This window comes from Echiichthys vipera, assembly GCF_963691815.1.
Source record: "Echiichthys vipera genome assembly, chromosome: 15".
In the NCBI taxonomy this organism is placed as follows: Eukaryota; Metazoa; Chordata; class Actinopteri; order Perciformes; family Trachinidae; genus Echiichthys; species Echiichthys vipera.
In genome coordinates, this window is record NC_139840.1 from 12,066,609 (window position 1) to 12,086,469 (window position 19,861).

The 19,861-nt window shown below is 37.6% G+C and overlaps 1 protein-coding gene across 1 annotated transcript in view; it reads left to right on the top strand.

Annotated features, from left to right (window-relative positions):
• The first annotated feature begins 223 nt into the window (after positions 1-223).
• The window catches only part of pth1r (parathyroid hormone 1 receptor), a 51,322-nt gene continuing 31,684 nt past the window's right edge, over positions 224-19,861 (top strand). Inside the window, exon 1 of the mRNA XM_083928495.1 lies at positions 224-1,047. Coding sequence (XP_083784621.1) covers positions 979-1,047 — 69 coding nt within the window. The 5' untranslated portion in view covers positions 224-978. The remainder of the gene's footprint in view (positions 1,048-19,861) is intronic.

Genomic DNA, 19,861 nt, shown 5'->3' on the forward strand with positions numbered 1-19,861 from the left:
TTCCTCGCGATAGTAAGTAGAGATTCCTGAAGCCAAGTTGGCGTTTCTCTCTTTCTCTTAGCCTTTTTTTTTTTTTTAGTTAAAAAGAGCCCGTTAGGGAGTTTCATGCATTCAGTTGCTGTGTAATAGCCACGCGAGATTGTGTTATAGTTGAACGGTTTCTGTATAAATGACACTTTTCCATGTTGTGCGTTCATGAGTAACTGGGACGGAAATGGGAGTGCGGGACTGTAGGGAATAAGACGTATATGAAACGTTTGTAATTGCACGCTCTGCTCTGTCATATTATTATTATTTTTTATTTTTTATTTTATAGTTAAATGTTTAAATCGAACCATATCTGAGACCCCTGCTGTTTCACTGACGCCAGCACGATACTATCTCTAAATACATAACTGTGTTGATGGTATCACGTGTCAGAGGGAATCAAATTGTGAAATCCAACAGCGACTGGTGATGGAGTGATAGGCTACATTTCGGGCTTATTTGTGCCCAACACTGATCTAACATTTTTGGAAGAGAGGGCTGGAATAAGCCATAAGGCGCACAGCTCCATACTGAAGTGTTTAAGTTAGTCTGAGGGGGAAATTTAAAAGACCTAAAAATACAGCGTTGGTTTCTTCCCTACAAAGAATCATTTGAACTTCCCACCGCAGAGGGAGAGCGACATAAATAGTTCTGACATGTGGATGTAATTTCAGAAGAGGAAAAAAGACAGATGCGGAGAAATAAAGGCAGCGGGCTGAGCATGAGCATATAGTAGATTATAGGAAATTAAATCGAGGGCAGAGCGAGGCGATTACAGAGTTATGGTTTCACAAGCCGCCATAAGCATCGAGAGGCCAGATGGAGTGAAAAAACACAACTCGCTCCACTTTGAAGAGAGTTAAGTAGATTAAATCATTTCATCTGAGCATCATCGGCGTCTGTTTGAGCCGCGCCAAGGACTCTTGGAGGTAGAGCTGCCTCAGGTCAGGGATGGGATCCGCTCTGCTGCTCCACAATCTGGACTTTCTTCTCATCTCACTACTCAGCAGTTTATGCCTGGTAAGTCTTTTTTTTTTCATTTCAACACATATATATATGTAGACAATAACCAAACTGTTGCATTTGTGAACTGTATAAAGGTCCAGTGGTGCCTACTCTGTACACACATCACTTACAGCACGTCAGAGAGCAGCTGCTATTGCATCTGTACATATGTGTTTGCATTAGGAGACGTTAGGAGAAAAAAAGCAATGGGACCTGGATTTTTAATCAGATAAACATGCATGATGATCATATCTGCAAAACTGACTCTCAGCTTTTGATTTCTACTAAATGTGCTCATCGCATCTCATGCAAATCATGATTAAGGCAGGGTGGATTGAGTTGTAGGGAAAGGTGTTTGAGGGCTGAATGCGCCATATCCACATTGCCATGACACCTTTGTCTCTGTGTGTCACACTTCTTCTGTAAGTGAACACAAGATAAATCATGTGAGTTTAAATGGTTGGGCTGTGTATTGGCACATATTGACTTGTTGAACTGGGCTGACGGGGGCTGGGAGGGCTCCTCACAACAAGCAGTAGTGATTAGGGGTCACACTCTTGTTCACTCATCTTCCCCCAGTGACAACAACACAGTGTCTGTGTAAACCAGCGCCTGGTAACCTAGTTGTGTAATAGGCAGGGCATTGTGTTTATTACAGAATGTCTCAAGCTCTCACCTGACTGAACCAAAGACCGTCTTTGTCATTAAGATGGGAGTCAATATCTCATTCATAACTTCAGTAGCAGCTGAACAATTTTGCCTCTCAGATTCACAGCTGTAATGATTTACTTTTGCCAGACATTGTGATTTATAATTGCGCCTTTAAATATTGCCATAGCTGTATCCGACGGGCTTGAAGCACACACACACACACACGCCCGCACATGCACTCACACACACACACACACACACACACACACACACACACACACACACACACACACACACACACACACACACACACACACACACACACACACACACACACACACACACACACACACACACACACACACTGTGCAGGCAGAGCAACACACCAAGTCTGTTCTGTGTGTTTTGGCTGAGGCTGTTGTGCATTCAACAGGCAGTTCGCCCAGGCTCTGAGGTACAGTGCATTTTCCCAGTGATGTGGTCCATCACTGTACCGCAGTGGACCTCTAGGCTCATTGGTTTAGATGGCAGAGGAAAACAATTATAACATTGCTGTGTATTTATAGCTGATTCAACATTCAGTCGTTAAAAGGCTCTGTCTATGCATGGTGTTTACCCGTTTTTAGGTTTGATGTTTGCTTAGTCTTCCCCTCCACAAAAAAGTCTTTTTTTCCCCAAACTGTGACCAAACGGCACGTCGTTTTTACTGAAAAGCCAATGCAGAGAGTGGAAAGTGTGTGTCTATGTCTAAAGAAAGAATACATGTTAAATTGAGACATACAGTTGTTAAACTACAGGACTCTGACACTTTCCAGAGGTTTAGCAAATCAATCATGGTAATATCCTGGTATAATGAATACAGATTAACTGGTTGGTCATATGTATCTAACAATTTTACCTAAAGGAAATTGGCTTATACAAGAGCAGATAAGGAATCTCCAATGTGTTTTACACCTCAGCAGGCATACTTGCATTAACAGCACACAGACAAAACACTACTGGCTGCCTCACTTACTCAGTTATTACATTTATTAAGCAGAAGCACTTCTTTCAGGAACCTTAGTGAGCATTTAATTTATCCCTCATGACTGTGTTTTCCTCCGTGATGACTTGCATGTGTCTGGATCCCCGCTGGAAGGATGGGAGCTGAATCTGCCTGCTTTAGCCAAGCATTATGTCAGCATTGTGAACACAGTCATGTTTTTGAAGTAAACAAGGTAGTTATGACTCGTTTGACTCGGGCTGGGCGATGTACCAATATTATATTGATATTGGGATATGATATTAGATTTCTTTTTAGATTTTTGATATCGTAACATGATATAAATGTTGTATTTTCCTGGTTTTAAAGGCTGCAGTACAGTAAAGGGATATCATTCAATGAATTTACCAGACTGCTCTAGCTGTTCTGTTATAGGCCTTTACACACTTAGTCATTACGTCCACATTACTGATGATTAGTTATCAAAAATCTCAATATGTTAATGTTTCGTGAAAGCACCAACAGTCAACCCTACAGTATTGGTAACATCATTATCAAGGCATTTGATCAAAAATATTGTGATATTTCATTTTCTCCATATCGCCAAGCCCTAGTTTGAGTATGCAGAAAATATCTGTACGACTGAAGCCCAGAACTTTTTTATTTAGTTTTATTCTTTTGTAGAGAAACAGTGGCTTGTTTCCTTGATGTGACATAAATGTCTAGTTTAAGAAGTTGAATCTCTAGGACTAGGATTGTAGTCTAGAGTTTCATCAAAATGCATGTAACACAAGAGAGAAAATGTACCATAAAATATTATTTTGATATTAAATCACTTTCCCCCTGAGTTTATCATTGAACAACCTTTACAGTTGACGGTCCTAAAAAAAAGCACGTAGTGCCTCTCAGAATAACCTTTCAGAGTAGCTTTATTATATCTGAAATTACCCTCAATAGAACTTCACGACACAGATTAGAGTGTGGGATAATCTCATCTCAATCCGTCTCTGGTAATTAGGGGCAGCAGATTACTTTTCTCTAATTCATTTGAGCTGCTGGTGCATTTGTGAAACCGCCCTTAATAATGAAATTTATTTTTGCATGCCCTTTTCACTAATCTCTAGAATGACTTATGATAATTCTTTTCCACTTTTGTCTGAGTTTGTATGTGTGTGTCCAATGTTATTGGCATGAAATGAAGATTCCCTTTTAATTAAACATGCTTTGTTATTCATCTCTGTTATTCAGAAATACTTTGTTATTCAACTCTGATATTCATAGAATAGCTCATAGATTTTCACCATGAAAGTTTTCTGATAACACATGATGGCGAATGGTGATCCTATTCTGTAAGGCTGAGTCATTTGAGTTTATTATATTCAGTATTGTCCTTTATTGTCTCTCTATGTAAACATATTGTGGCAACATTGTCATATTAATACATTTAATAGAGTCAAAGAGATTTTTTTTACAAGATTTTATAAAAATCATTTGACTCAATGGGAAACGGGCGTTCATTTTTTTTTCCGTTTTGCTTTCATTTTGCATACTGTTATTTGCTGTGCTAATGCTGCAATAATTATTGTAATATTAATTGTGCCATAATTGCTCACCCCCAACTGCAATGTTTCATTTTCTTTCAAGCCCACACACAACAGTTGAGTTGTTCTACTTAATTGAATGTGCAACACTGATTACTCTTGATTATGACTCATTACCATTTGAAAAACAATTGTTGCCTCTTCACAAAATTACAAGTGACATGAAAGTAAAACTCGTCTTATAATAGCCACCTCTCCTAAAAGATGCCACCTCTGACCAACGAAACTGGATCATTTGTACGAAAAGGATTTCGTGTCTAATGCTTAGCTTTTAGTTTTGTACTTTTCTCTCATTAAGTCATGTCTAGCAACAGCTAATTGACCATAGCCCACCTTTAATGTTTTCATTAATCTACTCAGGGCATTCAAACGGCCTAGATCTATAGACTCCCTCTCAGACTCCATTAAGACAGAGGGACAACACAGCCCTGTAAGGATCAATTTGCTCATCTCAGTGTCATTTCCTGTCTAGTAGGTTTCATTTATCATTTATTTTTAATTAAAGTAAAAAAAAGCCAGACATATGCAAATTACACAAAAGGTATCATTAATGTCTGAATTCTGAGGGTCATTATATTTGAATTTAGTTTTAGTGCAAGAATCACCATGATTTGTTGGCTGCTTTCAAAGCCCTTCAAATGATACATATAGAGATACATATGATACAAAAGGAGATTTTTGTGTTTTTTTCCCCCAAGCATTGAACAGATTTTACAGCTTAGGCTTCTTTTAAAAGAAATCCATTAGTGATGTGCTTTATGCTTGGCTTAACCTATCTCCACTCTGATTTTGAACATCACAGAGAGGATGTTACCGTATTGACATTGGTCACTGCAGTAAGTTGCCTGTTAATTTACCAGTCAGAGCCCACTGACCCAGTGCTCACAAAAACAATGAAGTAACTGTAAGGAAGCCCCCAATCTTGACGCAATTTATTTGACTATTTTCACTTTATCCAGTTCAACTTTAGCAGCTGAGGTTCCATGGAGCGGAGTGCTAATTGTTGCATGGCGTGAGCAAATGTGAGCCCCTTAGCATTGTAGGGCAAAACAAAGCATGAGCCATCTGGCCATGCGAATCCACACTAGAAAAAGGAACAGACAAATGTATTTGTTATGTTGTTGATGATAATCTAGCATGTGGGCTCACAACCAGCATTGTTTATGAGAGCCACTCAGGAATTAATGCATTTTAGAGGCCATATTTTGGGAAGGTCAATATATCTATGCCTAGAGGGGATCAAGTACAGATCCGTTTTGTTTGTATCAGGTGCCTTGGGTATTTCTATATAGAATATTGTGATTGCTTCCCCTGATTCTGTCTAGTGAATTCTTTCCTATTTCAGGATATTACTTTGGTTTGATAGCTGCCACACTGATCAGCTTCACGGACTAAACAGGCAGTAAGCTTGAAAGCAGCCCAAAGGTAGTGACATATTTGTATGTTGACTTATTTGACTTATCCTACAGGCAGGAAAGGGATGAAACATTTTTTCTTATAGCATTAATAAGAGAGTTAATGATTTTTGTCCAACAGCGAATTCTCATGGTTTTTCCAAAGTGCAGGGCCCTGATACTGATGATAATAGTATCTGGTTGTTTGGAGAATTTTAATGGTGTTTATGTGCGCTTCATTGCTGGCGGTCAGTCCTAAATGTCTCATGGTTATTACTCTGGCTAAATTAATAGAAAATAATGTTTAAATAATTATGTTGAGTCAAAGTATGGGACTGGGAGAGGGAGCTATATCAGAGAATGTCAGTCTCTTTGCTAGAAGTGGGGCGAAAAAACGGTTTTGAGATGATTCTTACTTGAAAGATTGCTGTATATTTGGATGCAGAAAAGTCATTAATCCAAAATGTGTTAATGTGTTGTAAATGTTATGTATGTTGATTAGTTGCATGAGACAAAAACAGAATGGAAGTCCTTCTTCGCTGCAGATTCGTGTTTATCGCTGCATAAATGTGACTACACTCGCATGTACTGTATTTTGTAGAAAAATTAGAGCATTTGGTCCATGTGCTTAAAGTTATAGTCCGTATGATTTTCATCTATTTAATTGTCTTTTAAGTTACCATCTATCAAAGGCTGAATTAAAACAACAGTGACTGATCATATGACCCACTAATGAAAGCACTTGTACCTGCCTCTTTGCCGAGTATTACAATATGTTGGTCTGCCGGTGCACGTTATGCTGTGTTCACTTGTACTCAGAAATCGGGAACTTTATCAGGATTTAGGCTTGTAGTAACGGCAGAAGTGTAACAGGAACACGTGTGTGTGTATGGATTTAAGAGGGTAACATGTAGGGGACCAACTAGAAGTAGAGATGTGAATGTTTGCCAATAAAGTTTACAAAAGAGAAAAAAAAAATCAATACACGACTGCAAATGTGACAAGGTGGAGGGCTCTAGTCTTGCATTTAATCACATCTTAATGCCAAAGAGGCTGCTAGATCTCAAATCTTACAAATTATGACTTTAAGCCCGGCTACAATGTGCCATCACATGTGAAATTGAATATTTACATTTTTTCAAAATAAATGAAAGAAATGAATTAAATTTTGCATTTACGGCCCTAATGATAGTTGTGTATAACTACACTAAATGATAATGGAAGTAAAAGTTTATGTTTGTTTTAAGTATGGATGATTACAAATACACTTTTTTTAAAGTAGCAAGTAGCCTAGTCACACAGTAAGAAATAATAAACCATGTATAGAAAGGAGTCTTGTTGGAACCACTTCAAACAAAATTACATGGCTACTAAAGTGCAGAAAACACATTCATTTGAATGGAAGATAAGGAGGCAGTTTGATTGGTTATCACTGATGCAGGCCTCCATCATAAGCCCCTTTCACACAGCCTGTTTGTTATGGGGATGTTGTGCCTTTATAACCTGTCTGTCTGTGTGAAAGGCATGGAGACGGACTAGAGGGACAGATCTGTTGAGCTTCTTAGCCAGCAAGGGATGTAGTCACAAGCCGATGTATGTGTGAATGGGAAAGCCGGCAGGGCGGAATGACTCACAGTAGTGATGTGCGAGTCGACCCACAGGCAGGTCAAAAAGTAACAAAGCAGCATTCAGAGTAGCATAAGTTATAAGTTATTAATAACTTAACAAAAACATTGCGTGCAATAGTCCACTGTTGCTTCCCCTCTCTCATTTCTCTTTCTCTCTTCCTCTCTCAAACACTCAGCGTCCTTCTCTCTACTGACGGTTGCGCTACTACAGTATAATGTATAAAGTTGTCAGTTTGTGGGTTGGGTCGACTTCGAGCGGTTGATTAACGCTGCAGATCGGTTCACACACACCAGATGCCAACGCCTCTTTTGCTTCTAGAATGCCAGGGTTCTGCGTGGATTCCGAACTAGGGCAGCTTTACGCAGCCTTTGCTTGTCCTAAGTAAATGACCAAAAATACAGCGTTCTAATGTTCCTTCATTACAGCACTGTTGCGGGATCTCTGTGTGAAAAGCCCTTTTATCTCTCCAAATTTTAACCAGTTTTCAATGGTGCAACAAAATGTGTTGTATGCCCCCGGTCATAAAATCACCAAACATGAGTCACCCTATGTGCCAACACCTCTGATTCCTGAAAACAGAGTCTGAAATGCTGTAATCCACTATCCTCCCATCTCTATTTTTAACTTTAGTTTCACATATTTCACAGAAAAATGTTTGTTTTGACAGTACAGAAAGGTAGAATAATTACTACTACTACTACTACTACTAATACAGAAATATCAATCATCAATATCATTCTATGAATATCTGTTTTCAGAGCTTTGCAAAGTTTGAGGGCATTGGGACTGAACCAAAAAAAAAACCCTGTAAAGTTTTGCACCATACAACCAAAACAATAAGCTGAACGATGCTAAAACACTATTGTAATAATCCTCTTAGTGTTTGTCACTATGAGCAACTCATTTTGTATTACACATAGTCATTTGACCCATTGTTATTGCAAGATACTGATTCTTGGAGCTTTGGGGTTTTGTTTTACACAACTAGTTCCGTCTTTGGTAATGTATAACAGTGAAATATTACTTTATTCATTTTGCATACATTTGCAGTATTTTGACAGTTGTGAACATTAGTTCATGTCTGTCTGAAGCGAGGAGTTCCAGGCGCAGGCAGCATGGTACACTATGTGTACTATGGTTGAAAATCTGCAAAGTTTCTCTTTAAACAGAGCACTCACATAAGCTACACACATAATGTGGCCAGGCCGACATATTTTTGGAATTTATGAGCGATTCTCTGTGAAAATCAGGAGGAGGAGGTGCATAGAAGCAGCTGTTTGCAGCTTACAGCCCCCCCCCCCACGCCCTCTCTCTCTCTCTCTCTCTCTCTCAATGATTATCCCATCACTTCTCTGTCATTTCCCCTCTGAATTAAGTTCTATTTACAACCACGAAAGGCGAGTAGGCTAAGAAACCAAACTAAGTGAGATGTTCTGTCAGTCCGTCTATTGATCTGTGCACAGTCTAAGTATTCGGCACAGTCTAAGTATTCGGCACAAGGTCGCACCTACACATGCACAAACAAAACCATCATAATAATTAATGTTGATGCTTCATGAACAATATTGGATAACCATTCTTTATTTCACAGGCTATTTGCTATTTCTTTAAAAAAAAAAAAAAAAAAAAAACAGCCCCCAAAGCATTCAAATATTGATTTGGATGTAGATTACCATGGCAACGATTGAAGCTGCAAAGCATTCGGGTCAACCCTAAGTGGTTTTTAACAAGTTTCTAGAATGAAGTAACACAAAGTATCACATCAACCCAACACAAAATGACGACAAGCCATCAGAAAACTTCCTGCAGATGTTGACTGTTTTTTAACTCTTAAAAAGCTCTGATGAAATGTGAAAAGCTTTTTTCCCCCCGCTGTATTGTCTTACTCTGCGCAGAAAATTACCCACAGGCTGGATGACAGTAATGAGGGGTGACAACAGGTCAGGGAATTTAAAGTTGTGTTTGAGATACAGTTATATGGATAGGGCTTTAGACCCCAGGAAGCTTGCAGCTCTGTGGAGACGGTCCACAGACACTTTAAGTGAAATGTCACATCATTGAGTCAATGCTATCAGCTTTGAGAGTATCATGAACTTGTGTGTGATGGACAGTGGAGAATTGGAAATCAGCAGTAGTATATAAAACTGAAGGACTTGAGAGGGAGTGTTCTAGTGTACAGGTGTTATTTATACCCACCTTGGTTAAACTCTATTTCTCCATCCAAATGAGATTATGTGGTTGGCAGATTTGGGACATCCTGTTTTTCAATTTAGTTTTACAGCACGTAATGTGGATTTAAGCAGCATGGAGGTGTAAACTCTGTATCAGCTGCTGTAAATGGCTTGTCGCTGTAGATCGTGAGTCACTCGCTGTCGTCACCGGTCAGTTAACATGTTTGCCTGAATTTTCCTGGGATCAGCATGGGATTGAGCTCACAAAGGCAACTTGTAGTGGAAAAATACCCTTCACACACATATCATTATGCTCTGTATTTCACTGCAGAGCTTTACAGTAGCTGAGAGGATTCCTGAGATAACTGAATAATCAAATTTCTTGAACTTTCTCCTAAATGCATACATCCTGTAACACTGTTATCTTTTTTTGTCTATTGACTGACACATTGCTTGGTTTTTAGAGGGCCTGTGAGTCAGACTCATAACGTGTGTGTTAATAGGAGAGTCTTCAGTTTCACCAGCATGGTAAGGTTATACCATGGCTGTGTTTGACTCAGGAAAGGGCTTGTTTTCTTGACTTACCGTGACCTCTGCTTCTTTTTTTTCTAAGCTTTTCCACTTGAAAAATGGCAGAGCATGTGTAACTCAATGCCACTTTTACACCTCACTGGAAAAGTTACACTTCTAATAGATATTTTAATGATGTGCCTCTGTTCTATGAACCTGCTGCATTCATAAAGATATGTCGTTTGGCTCTGTACACTTGGCTTGAGTGGCAACATAATCTTTTTTATATTTTTTTGTATACTTTTTATTATCTTAACCAGGACTACTTCATGGCTGAATACCCGGAGACATGCTGTGTGTTGTGATGCGTATCTCTTGAGGCGTTAAATCCACATCCATCTGTATAACATTTGATACATTTCAGAGTGATAGACTGCCTCTCCTCTGTCAGTCTTTGATAAGGTGCTCTGGTTTCTATCTTCCACTCAATTAGTGTTGAGCTGAGCATGTTCAGTATCAGCATAGTTTTCACCCAAGCATTGCACTAATAAATGCTAAAAGTGAAAGCCACACTGATTGATTGTCAGAACTGTGATTTTCCAGTTATGCGGTTACCTGCTGTATCAATAACGTGATGCAGGCTTCCTTGCATGCAATGTGCTTGGAATCCCAGAATACCTCAGTTGAGTTGACATGTGAAAATTCTCAGCTATGTAGATGCCTTTGCCGTTGACCCACGGTTCTGCTCAGCCCTACCCCCATCGTTTTTTAAAGGATTGAGTTTCAAATATACAGAAGTTCCCAGACCCATTCTAACAACCTAAATGCAACACAAATCGAGTTTGTAGACAATTCCAAGTCAATTCCACAAATGATCACAAGCAGGAGGAGTAGGATTTCACACATCTGATCCAGTTGTTTACGTGATTTGGAAGCAGCTCAAATCTTGGGCAGGAATACTCCCCTGGCACATGACTTATGGCTGAGAGGAGGCCAGATTTCTTAAAAGGACCTTTATTAGTTTCATTGCAAAACTCTTGGGCTTATGGGTTTGTATGCAGTTCACAGCGCCAGATTTTCCAGCAATAAGTAAGAAATCCTCACACTGCAGTACAGGGGGACACTCAGCCAATTTAAATTCAGATAACACTGTGAAGTTTGGCCAGACTTTACTGTGTTAGCTCCATGGCATTTAACACATGAGCCTGTGAGAGCACACACTCTGAATGTGGTTGCAAAGTTAGCGTTCAATTCATAGCAGATCTGAAGTTAAAGTTCTATACTAATATCAAATTTTGAAGAAATGTTTAGGAATGAGATTTATAAGTTTAATCAAATGTTAATTGTGTATCAAAGGGCAGATAGATGGATAATTCAAAGTGTTTTCGCAAATGTTTTTGCAGGAGTTGTTCCTCCAACATTAGGCGATTTTCAGAATCAGAACCAAAAATACTTTAATCATTATTTAATTATTTAATTTAAATTTATTTTGCTCATTGGTCGAAATTCACTGTGTCTTTCCTTGGTAGACTGGTGACGTTTTTGTTGGGACAGGCTCCAGACTTGTGAGCGAGTGAATGAGCGAGCTAATTAAAAGAACACAACATTTTGTTTGATTATATTATAGCTCTCTGTGTAAATGTTTTTGCAGGTTTTTGGGGGGGATTTGCTAATTTCATGTTTTATCAATTAAAATAAATGTTTTAAAGTCCAACAGCAAAATAATGCTAGTGCATCAGTGCATTGCACCAAACATATGGTGTTATGGGTGCATGGCGTTACTTCAACTTGCACAATGTCTGCGTTCATGTGTGTACAAATGTGCATTACACAGATACCTTGTATGAAAAGTAGCCCCTGGATTTGCTGCTGTATTTACTATGTAGTAGCTTGTAGTGTTTTAGAATTATGTTTCATAATTTAATTTTAAATGTTTTAATTTCAGAATTACCATATGAGTCTAAAGCGAAAATCACTTAGAATTTGTGGCTTATTTCTATTTTTATGGGTGATGTAATGTGCCATGAACACTTGTGGACAATCCAGGCCTTTGTGTGGAATATGTTTACTGGAAATGTTATTATTGATGTGTTATTATTGATGTGTTATTATTGATTAGGTTTTTCAAATATAATTGGCATCAGGGCTAAAGAAAGGACTGTAAAAGCCAAAATATAAAATATTTGGGTCTATATTTTGCACTAAAGTTCTTAATAAAATGACAAAATACACACATGAGTATACAAACATAGGCTTAACCATGTGATTCTTTTATACTAATAATTGTGATATATCATTAGCGAGATATGAAATGATTTATTACAGGATAGACTATTTTGGTCATATAGTCCAGCCCTACTTCAATGAAAACTTAAAAATGAAACTCTACTTCAATCAAAGTCTTGGGGAGCACTACTGCTTATGTGAAAAAGGTTATAAGAAACCTTTTCTGGCTCCAGAAGGAGCTGCGCAAAATCTGATGAATAGATAAAAGGGATTTCAGTCAAGTGTGCCTCAATTGACGTCAATTTTATTTTAATCTGCAATCTGCAAGGCAGAGTTATCTGGCTTCAGTTTGTATGAAGAGGCAGATGTTGTGTTACCTTGCACAGCAAATGGATTCTTTCAATATCACAAGTTCACATGAAACTCCATCTTGTTAGGGTCAAGTAATGCATTTGTGTCGGAAACACCAGCGGTTTGGACCAAAACAACAATGTATAGAGGTTAGCATAGATGCTGCAATAGTATCAGTTATATCAGAACTGTAAAGTATTTCTTCATTGAAAGAAGAACAGCGTAAGGTACTGAAGGCTTTTCTCGATGGAAAATATGTTTTTCCTAATCGGGCTTCGGCAAGAGTTTGATAGACAGATGGTTCATCCAATCACTTGCCAAGTGTGTTGTCAAGTGCCTGCCCTTTTTCCAAACATGTTTCCAATGATGGCTTTTCAGAGGGTGCAATGTAATTAACCATCTGGCATATCAGGTTAGATTTTGTGTTCCCTGGGGTCAATTTCAAAGGGATTACTAAATAATGCAAATGAGGGAAAGCTCATAAACCTTGGTACTTTATGATCCTATGATATTCCAAGGATCAGTTCAAATTCAGTTCACAATTGCTTTAAAGATGAATTCACAGTTTATTATCTAATAAAAAATGTAAACCCAGGAACGTCCTGTTATAATTAGGCAACAGTGAAAACCCCCAGCATCCTACAATATATGGTAAAAAATAACAACAAGCAAACCATTGGTTTTGTGTTTTTAGTGGCTGCAATATGCAAAGCAAATTCATTTTAACTGTGTTACCGTTGTGTTTCAGTGCACTGAATCTGTGATACTGACTTGCACTGTTCTCATCCGTGCACACTTGTTGCCTTTTGCTACAGAATCAGCCTTTTCTTAGTTCAAGCCATTTTCAGTCAAATATAGACACGGCTCAAAGACTTAAAACCAGTGACCCTCTAGCAAGGGGAATGTAGAAAGCCCATGCTGACAGGCTAGTTGCAGGCCTCTCAGTTGAGCACACCATGAACAATGTAAAACATGAACATGCCCATGTGTGCTTACATATTCTTCACTTACTAGACTAGTACTAAATCCTTTAAATGCAGTCATAATGTGATGTATATTTTTATCTCTGAAGTTAATCCATTAATAGCTCTGCATATCATTTAGTGAATTTATAGAAGCAGATATGGAAGAACTGCTTTTTATAGTCAGCAGGTCTGTGAGAAGCATTTGACAATAATATTTTAAAAAAATGACAATATATTAGCCAGTGATGAAACAAAGTTAAAGGGCCCCTGTTCGCTTGTTTGGTAAGATTTTTTTACCTATATTTTAAGTGTTGTAGAATGCACAACAACGTCCACAATGTTATTTGTATAATCTCCCTTAATATCTTGTGTTTCAAATTGACTTACTGTATGTCTTGTGAAGGCTTTTTACTGGAAGTAACACTGGAAATTGTGGTGCGTGTTATTTATGTTAACCCTTACAGTATTGCTTTAGGGAAAGACGCAATACATGCACATTTAAAATATAATTTTGAATGTCATAGTAATGTTACTATCACATCTTGTCATTTTTTACGTATCATGAAAATTTGTGGCATGACTTTGTCCTTGCTTCAGGATTTTAAAGTGGGTTTGTGCCAGAATGGGTCCTCTGAAAGGGACCTTAATCAAGGTGAGACCAACTGCCAAGGTTTACTCTCAGCAGCCTCCTCAATAAGCAGTTTAAAAGGATGGAATATAAGCAGGCGATGGGAGACAACTTGGCGTGATTAATTGGTTCCTAATTTGTCTGCAATTTAGAGGCTATATTAGGAAATCACTAACAATTGAGGTTCTTGTAGAAATATTCTGTCCTTGCCCTAGTTCTAAGCAGGCTGATTGGTGCCAATGTGGTTAGCAGTGGAAAGGGGACTGAGGGCTTGGAGTGTTGCCCTTTACATGTCTCACATTTTTGTACTCAGCTCCTTCTTTACCCAGTTGTTAAACCATACGTCCACAGCACTGATTGCTCTACTGTGCTCCGTTATTGCTGGTAAAGACACACAACCTACTAGCTGCAGAAGCTATGATTATCAGAGTGATATAAAGTAGAGTGAGAAGCAGCATCAAATTGGTTTCTGGGTTCTGGGTTTCACTGTGCTCAGTCTTACGGGTCAAACTGGTCAAATTCTCCCAGTGTCTTGGACATGCATTTTCAGATTTATGTTTCATTGAATTTAGTTGTTCAACATTTACATTATTGATGAATATGCAGATTATTTCTCAATGAACTAGTTAATCATATGTTTAAAATGTCAAAATTGTGAAAAAGGCCTGTGGCAATTTCCTAAAGCCTAAGGGAACATCTTTGAATTGTTTGTTTCCGACCACCTCCAAAAGCGAAAAAATATTCCCTTCATGAGACAAAGGAAAGCTGCAAATTCAAATTTTCATCAATATTTTTATATTTGGTTACCAAAATACTGGCTGTCAATTTCAACTCTAAACAGTTGGGGTGAGCGATAAGAAATATAATTTCGGACATTATATGTTATTAAAACAGTATCACATATTGAATGTAGTATATCCATAGTTATTGTAAAATTGTACATTTTGTTGGCCAATACTGTTTTTTTTTTTTTTTTTGGCTGATTCAGTGAATTAAATACGTCAATATGCAACATTATTGCAACTCAACCAATGGCCTAATACAAACAGAGCAAATAAAGCAAACTCAAAACAAACCTTTTTTTCTCATATGTCTAACAATACATATAGTCATATTGTGCATCTATTATTGATAGTGATTGTCTTTTTTGTTGTTTTTTTAGTAGCTAGTATTTACTGTTTCACCAGGTTGCGATAACTCTTAAATAATCCTATGACTGAGTAAATGCACACATTTAAATATGGTGATGTGTTAAAACTTGCTTGTTTGCATTTCAGGCTGAACTTACTCCCTGCAAAAACTGATGCTTTTAAAACAGGGGTGGCCAACCGTGCTCCTGCATGTTTCAGATTTCTCCCAACTCCAACAAACCTGATTCTAATGATGTGGTCCTTATCAGGCAGCTGAAGCTCGTCAGGGGTTTGATAATCATTGGAATCAGGTTTGTTCGAGTTGGGAGAAATCTAAAACATTTAGGGCAGTAGCTCTCCAGGAGCAGAACCATCAACCACCACACTTATATTTTTTGACACATTGTCAGAATTATATCGTAAATTTGCCCCTCTAAAATAAGGGTAAAATGACATAATTGTTGAAACTGTGTGAGCAAAGTGATCTGAATGTCGAGAATACTGACGATGACTCAACATCCATTTAGTCTTGTGAAAGCGTTTCTCTGTAATAGTGCCACATCGGCTTTGTAATGTCAAAGAAAGTGGTATATGAATTGAAAAAAAAAATTCTGCAGGCAGCCACTTATAATAATGAAAGTGAGAGAGCTCCAATTCTGGAATAAGGTCTTGCAGAGGATTTGATATCATTTAAAGGCGGAAAAACATTTGTGGCAGTGTGAATGAACAGAAATAAACCTTTGCACACTCGATACTCTACCTGAACCATTAGGTCCACCTAGCAGTAACAATTCACTGTCATTATTAATTTATGAAACCTTTTGTGTATAAAAATAAATTACCTTTGGAAAGCTTTCAGACATTTTTAAGGCTTATCCTATGGTTTTTTTCTTGCATCAGTATGTATTTTGGTGAAAGTTTCATTAAAAATGTATGAGTCCATTAGAAACCTGTCGTCAATCCTAATAAATATTGCATAACCCTGCTTTCTGCGACCTCACAAGTACTGTTGGTCAATGCGATATGCAGGTATGTAATAAGATTGACCCACAAACTTGACATTTCGTTCATTATTACAGCTGATAATGACAAACAGAACGCCTATGTAATCAATTTGGTATGGCCTATGTCCCAACGTACAATGTGGGAATGTATTGTTTATGAGGTGACACAATGTTTCTCTCGAATGACAATCAACCTGAATGAATGATGCTTTTTGAATGCTAATATGAAATATCATCACATGATCTGATGTTTTATCCTGTTTTAGCCGATGTGATTTAGAGGATTACTGCTGAGGTTACCACGCTGTGACTGAGCTGCGACTGAGAGTGTATCGTATGCCGTTAATGCTGCGTGTGTAGTGAAACTGCACAATCACTTACACAATAATTTACATCGGAGAGAAAAAAAAAGGCCTATGGATTATAAATCCACTAAAATATATATATTTAACCTATAATCCTCATAATCTATATATAAAAACGACTAGGTTTACATGTTTTCTGAGCAGACAGTCACAAGTATTATTAGTTGACACTTTTTTGACATCCATTAAGATATTGTCCATTGCATTTTATTGTTGCGTAAGCGTTAGTTAAGCTTTTGATGAAAATTAAAATACCTGTTTTGCATTGGTTTATTGGAGGAACGGCTCAGACTTTGTGTATTGAATCATTTACAGCATGTAACGCAAAAAATAGTCCTTTTTAATTTTGAAGAACAACACAATCACAGCTATCTGGGCTTCATGTGATTCACGCTGACTCCCAGAGCACACACAATGTTTCCATCAAGGACAAAAGTACTGTTCTTCAAGCTTACGACCAGAGCAGGGTATAATTAGGAACTAAATGCTGCTTTAAGTCAGAATGTGGTCTGCAAGCATTTCCAAAGGACAACCAGTCTTGTGGTTTGTGGTTTTTATCATCAAATGCAAATTGCACAGTTGAAGAGGAGTGGCACTGACTCATAGAGTTTATAATATCCAGGAACCTCATCCGCTAAAACATTCATGCGGTGCAATATGTCAGAAGTAACATATTCATGTTTTTTTCCAGATAGTGGACAGGCCATTAAAAACAAGATTCAGCAGAGTTATAATTTTCTAGACCCCTATATTTTGTGGGGGAAAAAAACATACAGGAAAGTCCAAAAGCCCCTGGGATCAAATTTTGAATACATGCCAACAACAAGGAAGTGAATGTTAGCCTATGGTGTAAAGAATGGCAAATGACCAAAACAAGTACATAAAACAAACATTCCACTGTATTCCCATAATAGAGGTTCTTTACAGTTAGTAGAGTAAATATTTTCTGTATATTATTTATCATCCATATGACCAAGTGTGATCTAGAAAGTAAAGTCTCACTTTAAACGACTATTTACCCAAAAATCTCATCCTCACCGAAGGGTAAGCTAACAGAGAGAGGCATTATTGGGTGACTCTTAAGGGAGAGAGAAAATGAATATGGTTTGTTTATTCAGATAAAATAGTAAGAGAGTTCTAATCAGAGGTTTTATGTTGACAATCAAAACACTGAGTTATAACACAGAGTATGTGCATCTGCATATAACAAAACAATATAATAGTTGATGGAATGCTACTTTTGTCATCATGTGAAATTAACCCTGAATGAATGAGAATGTTGGCAGACACATTCCCAGATACTGTAAATCACTGTTAATGTCTGTAAATAATAAAAAAAAAGAAAAAGAAATACCAGAGTTAAATATTCAAGACCACATATGGATATGACTGGGGATTATTTCAACCCCAGATCATTCAATTCAATTCAATTCAATTAATTTCAATTCGATTCAATCCAATTCAATTCTGGGGGAATTGCAAAGGGGACAGTGCAAATTAATAAAACACATGATCATACATGGGTTAAAAACACGTGATCATTAGGAAAGGACAACAGCTCAACATCTAGCTCAGGTAAAAGTAAAGCAGTTACTTCCACCAAAAAGTAACTTAATTACTTGATTAGTTACTGAGTTACAAATAATAAATTAAGCATTTACTATGGAAAGTAACTACTGACTCCACCCCTCCTTAACGGAACTTAAAATACATGTGCATGTTGAATTATTTATGATAAATCTGAATATTATAATGAAATGGACACTCAGTACAGTGTACACAATTTTTTAATGTTGCTGTGGGACAAAGTGAGACAAATTTCAAGTATTATTGTAGATATTATTGTTACTGTGTTTATATTGTGCATCAATACAAATAACACGCTAGATGTTTTGGGGCTTTTTATATTTATTATATCATATGGAGAGAAGTCTCATTGGAATTGCTTGACACTGACGTGGAGAAGCACTTTTGTCCAGGGCATGATTTGAATATCACGTCTACATTCGTTCCTTTAATTTCATGTAAGGAAAAGTAATGGCTCTACTTCTAGTTCAAGAAGGCTACTGGGCTCGCTATTCCTATTATTGCTCTTTGACTCACTTTTGTCGTTGTGTGTGCAACCATGGGTGCACCTGCACAACTCTACTTTGATTGGCTGACCATGAAATTTTACTCTGCCTCAGCCAATCCTCTTCATTTGCACGGTTGTGTCGTCCCCCTTCACCAAGAAAGAACAGTAAAAAGATTTTTGCTTCCTGGCTTGGAGAGCTAGTTGGTCTGAATAAAACAGCTTCAATGAGCTTATAATTATAGTAACGCGCTGCATTTTGGCAGTAACGTAACGGCGTTGTAATGATGTGAAGACTAATCAATTAGATTACTCGTTACTGCAAAAAGTTATGCCGTTATTTTTAATTTGGTCTCAACTTTTCTGTCTCTCTTCGTCAGGCTACATGAGAATGACTTGTAAATGCACACCGTTAGCTTGAAACATGATACACTGTGTTTTTAAACTGACTAATTCCTCTGCTAGCACTATTTTAAAGCTGTATCGTTAATGTAGTCAACTGCTGCTGTAGTTTGGACCGTGCAGAGTTGGAGGTGTGGCAGCTGACCTCTTGGATCATGAAGAAATCAATAAAAGTAGTAGTAAGAGTAAAACGTATGCTGTATTAAAACAACTCTGGCAAGTACAATTTTCTCCAAAAAGTTACTTAAGTATATGTAACGTAGTACATGCAATCAAGTAAATTTAACTCATTACTAGCCACCTCTGCAAATGGGCATGGCTTATGTGGAAAGACTTAAAAAGAAAAAATTCTGAGATGCTCAAAACATAGTTTTTGTTTTATATTTCCATCCTCTGGCTAAATTTCATCACATTTGATAAGACACGTCTTTGGGTACCCAGCAATACAGCTGCCAGGTGTGAAGAAGGTCAGGTGAATGCTTCTAAAGATATAGGACAAACTGATTGACGGACAGATTCCTTGCTTTATAGTTTGATAGTTAGATGATTTGTAAAGGTGACAGGCAGTGTACTATAACATCGAAATCTGTCTATGGTATTAAGACAAGTTAAACATAATTTTTTTTTTTTTACTCTTCAGTTATATTTGTCAGGTGCACCACACCTCAGATTTTCTGCATTTAAATTCCAACTGTTGTTTCGACTCTCAACCGTTATCGGACTGAGGAGATCTTTTGGACTTTAAGTGG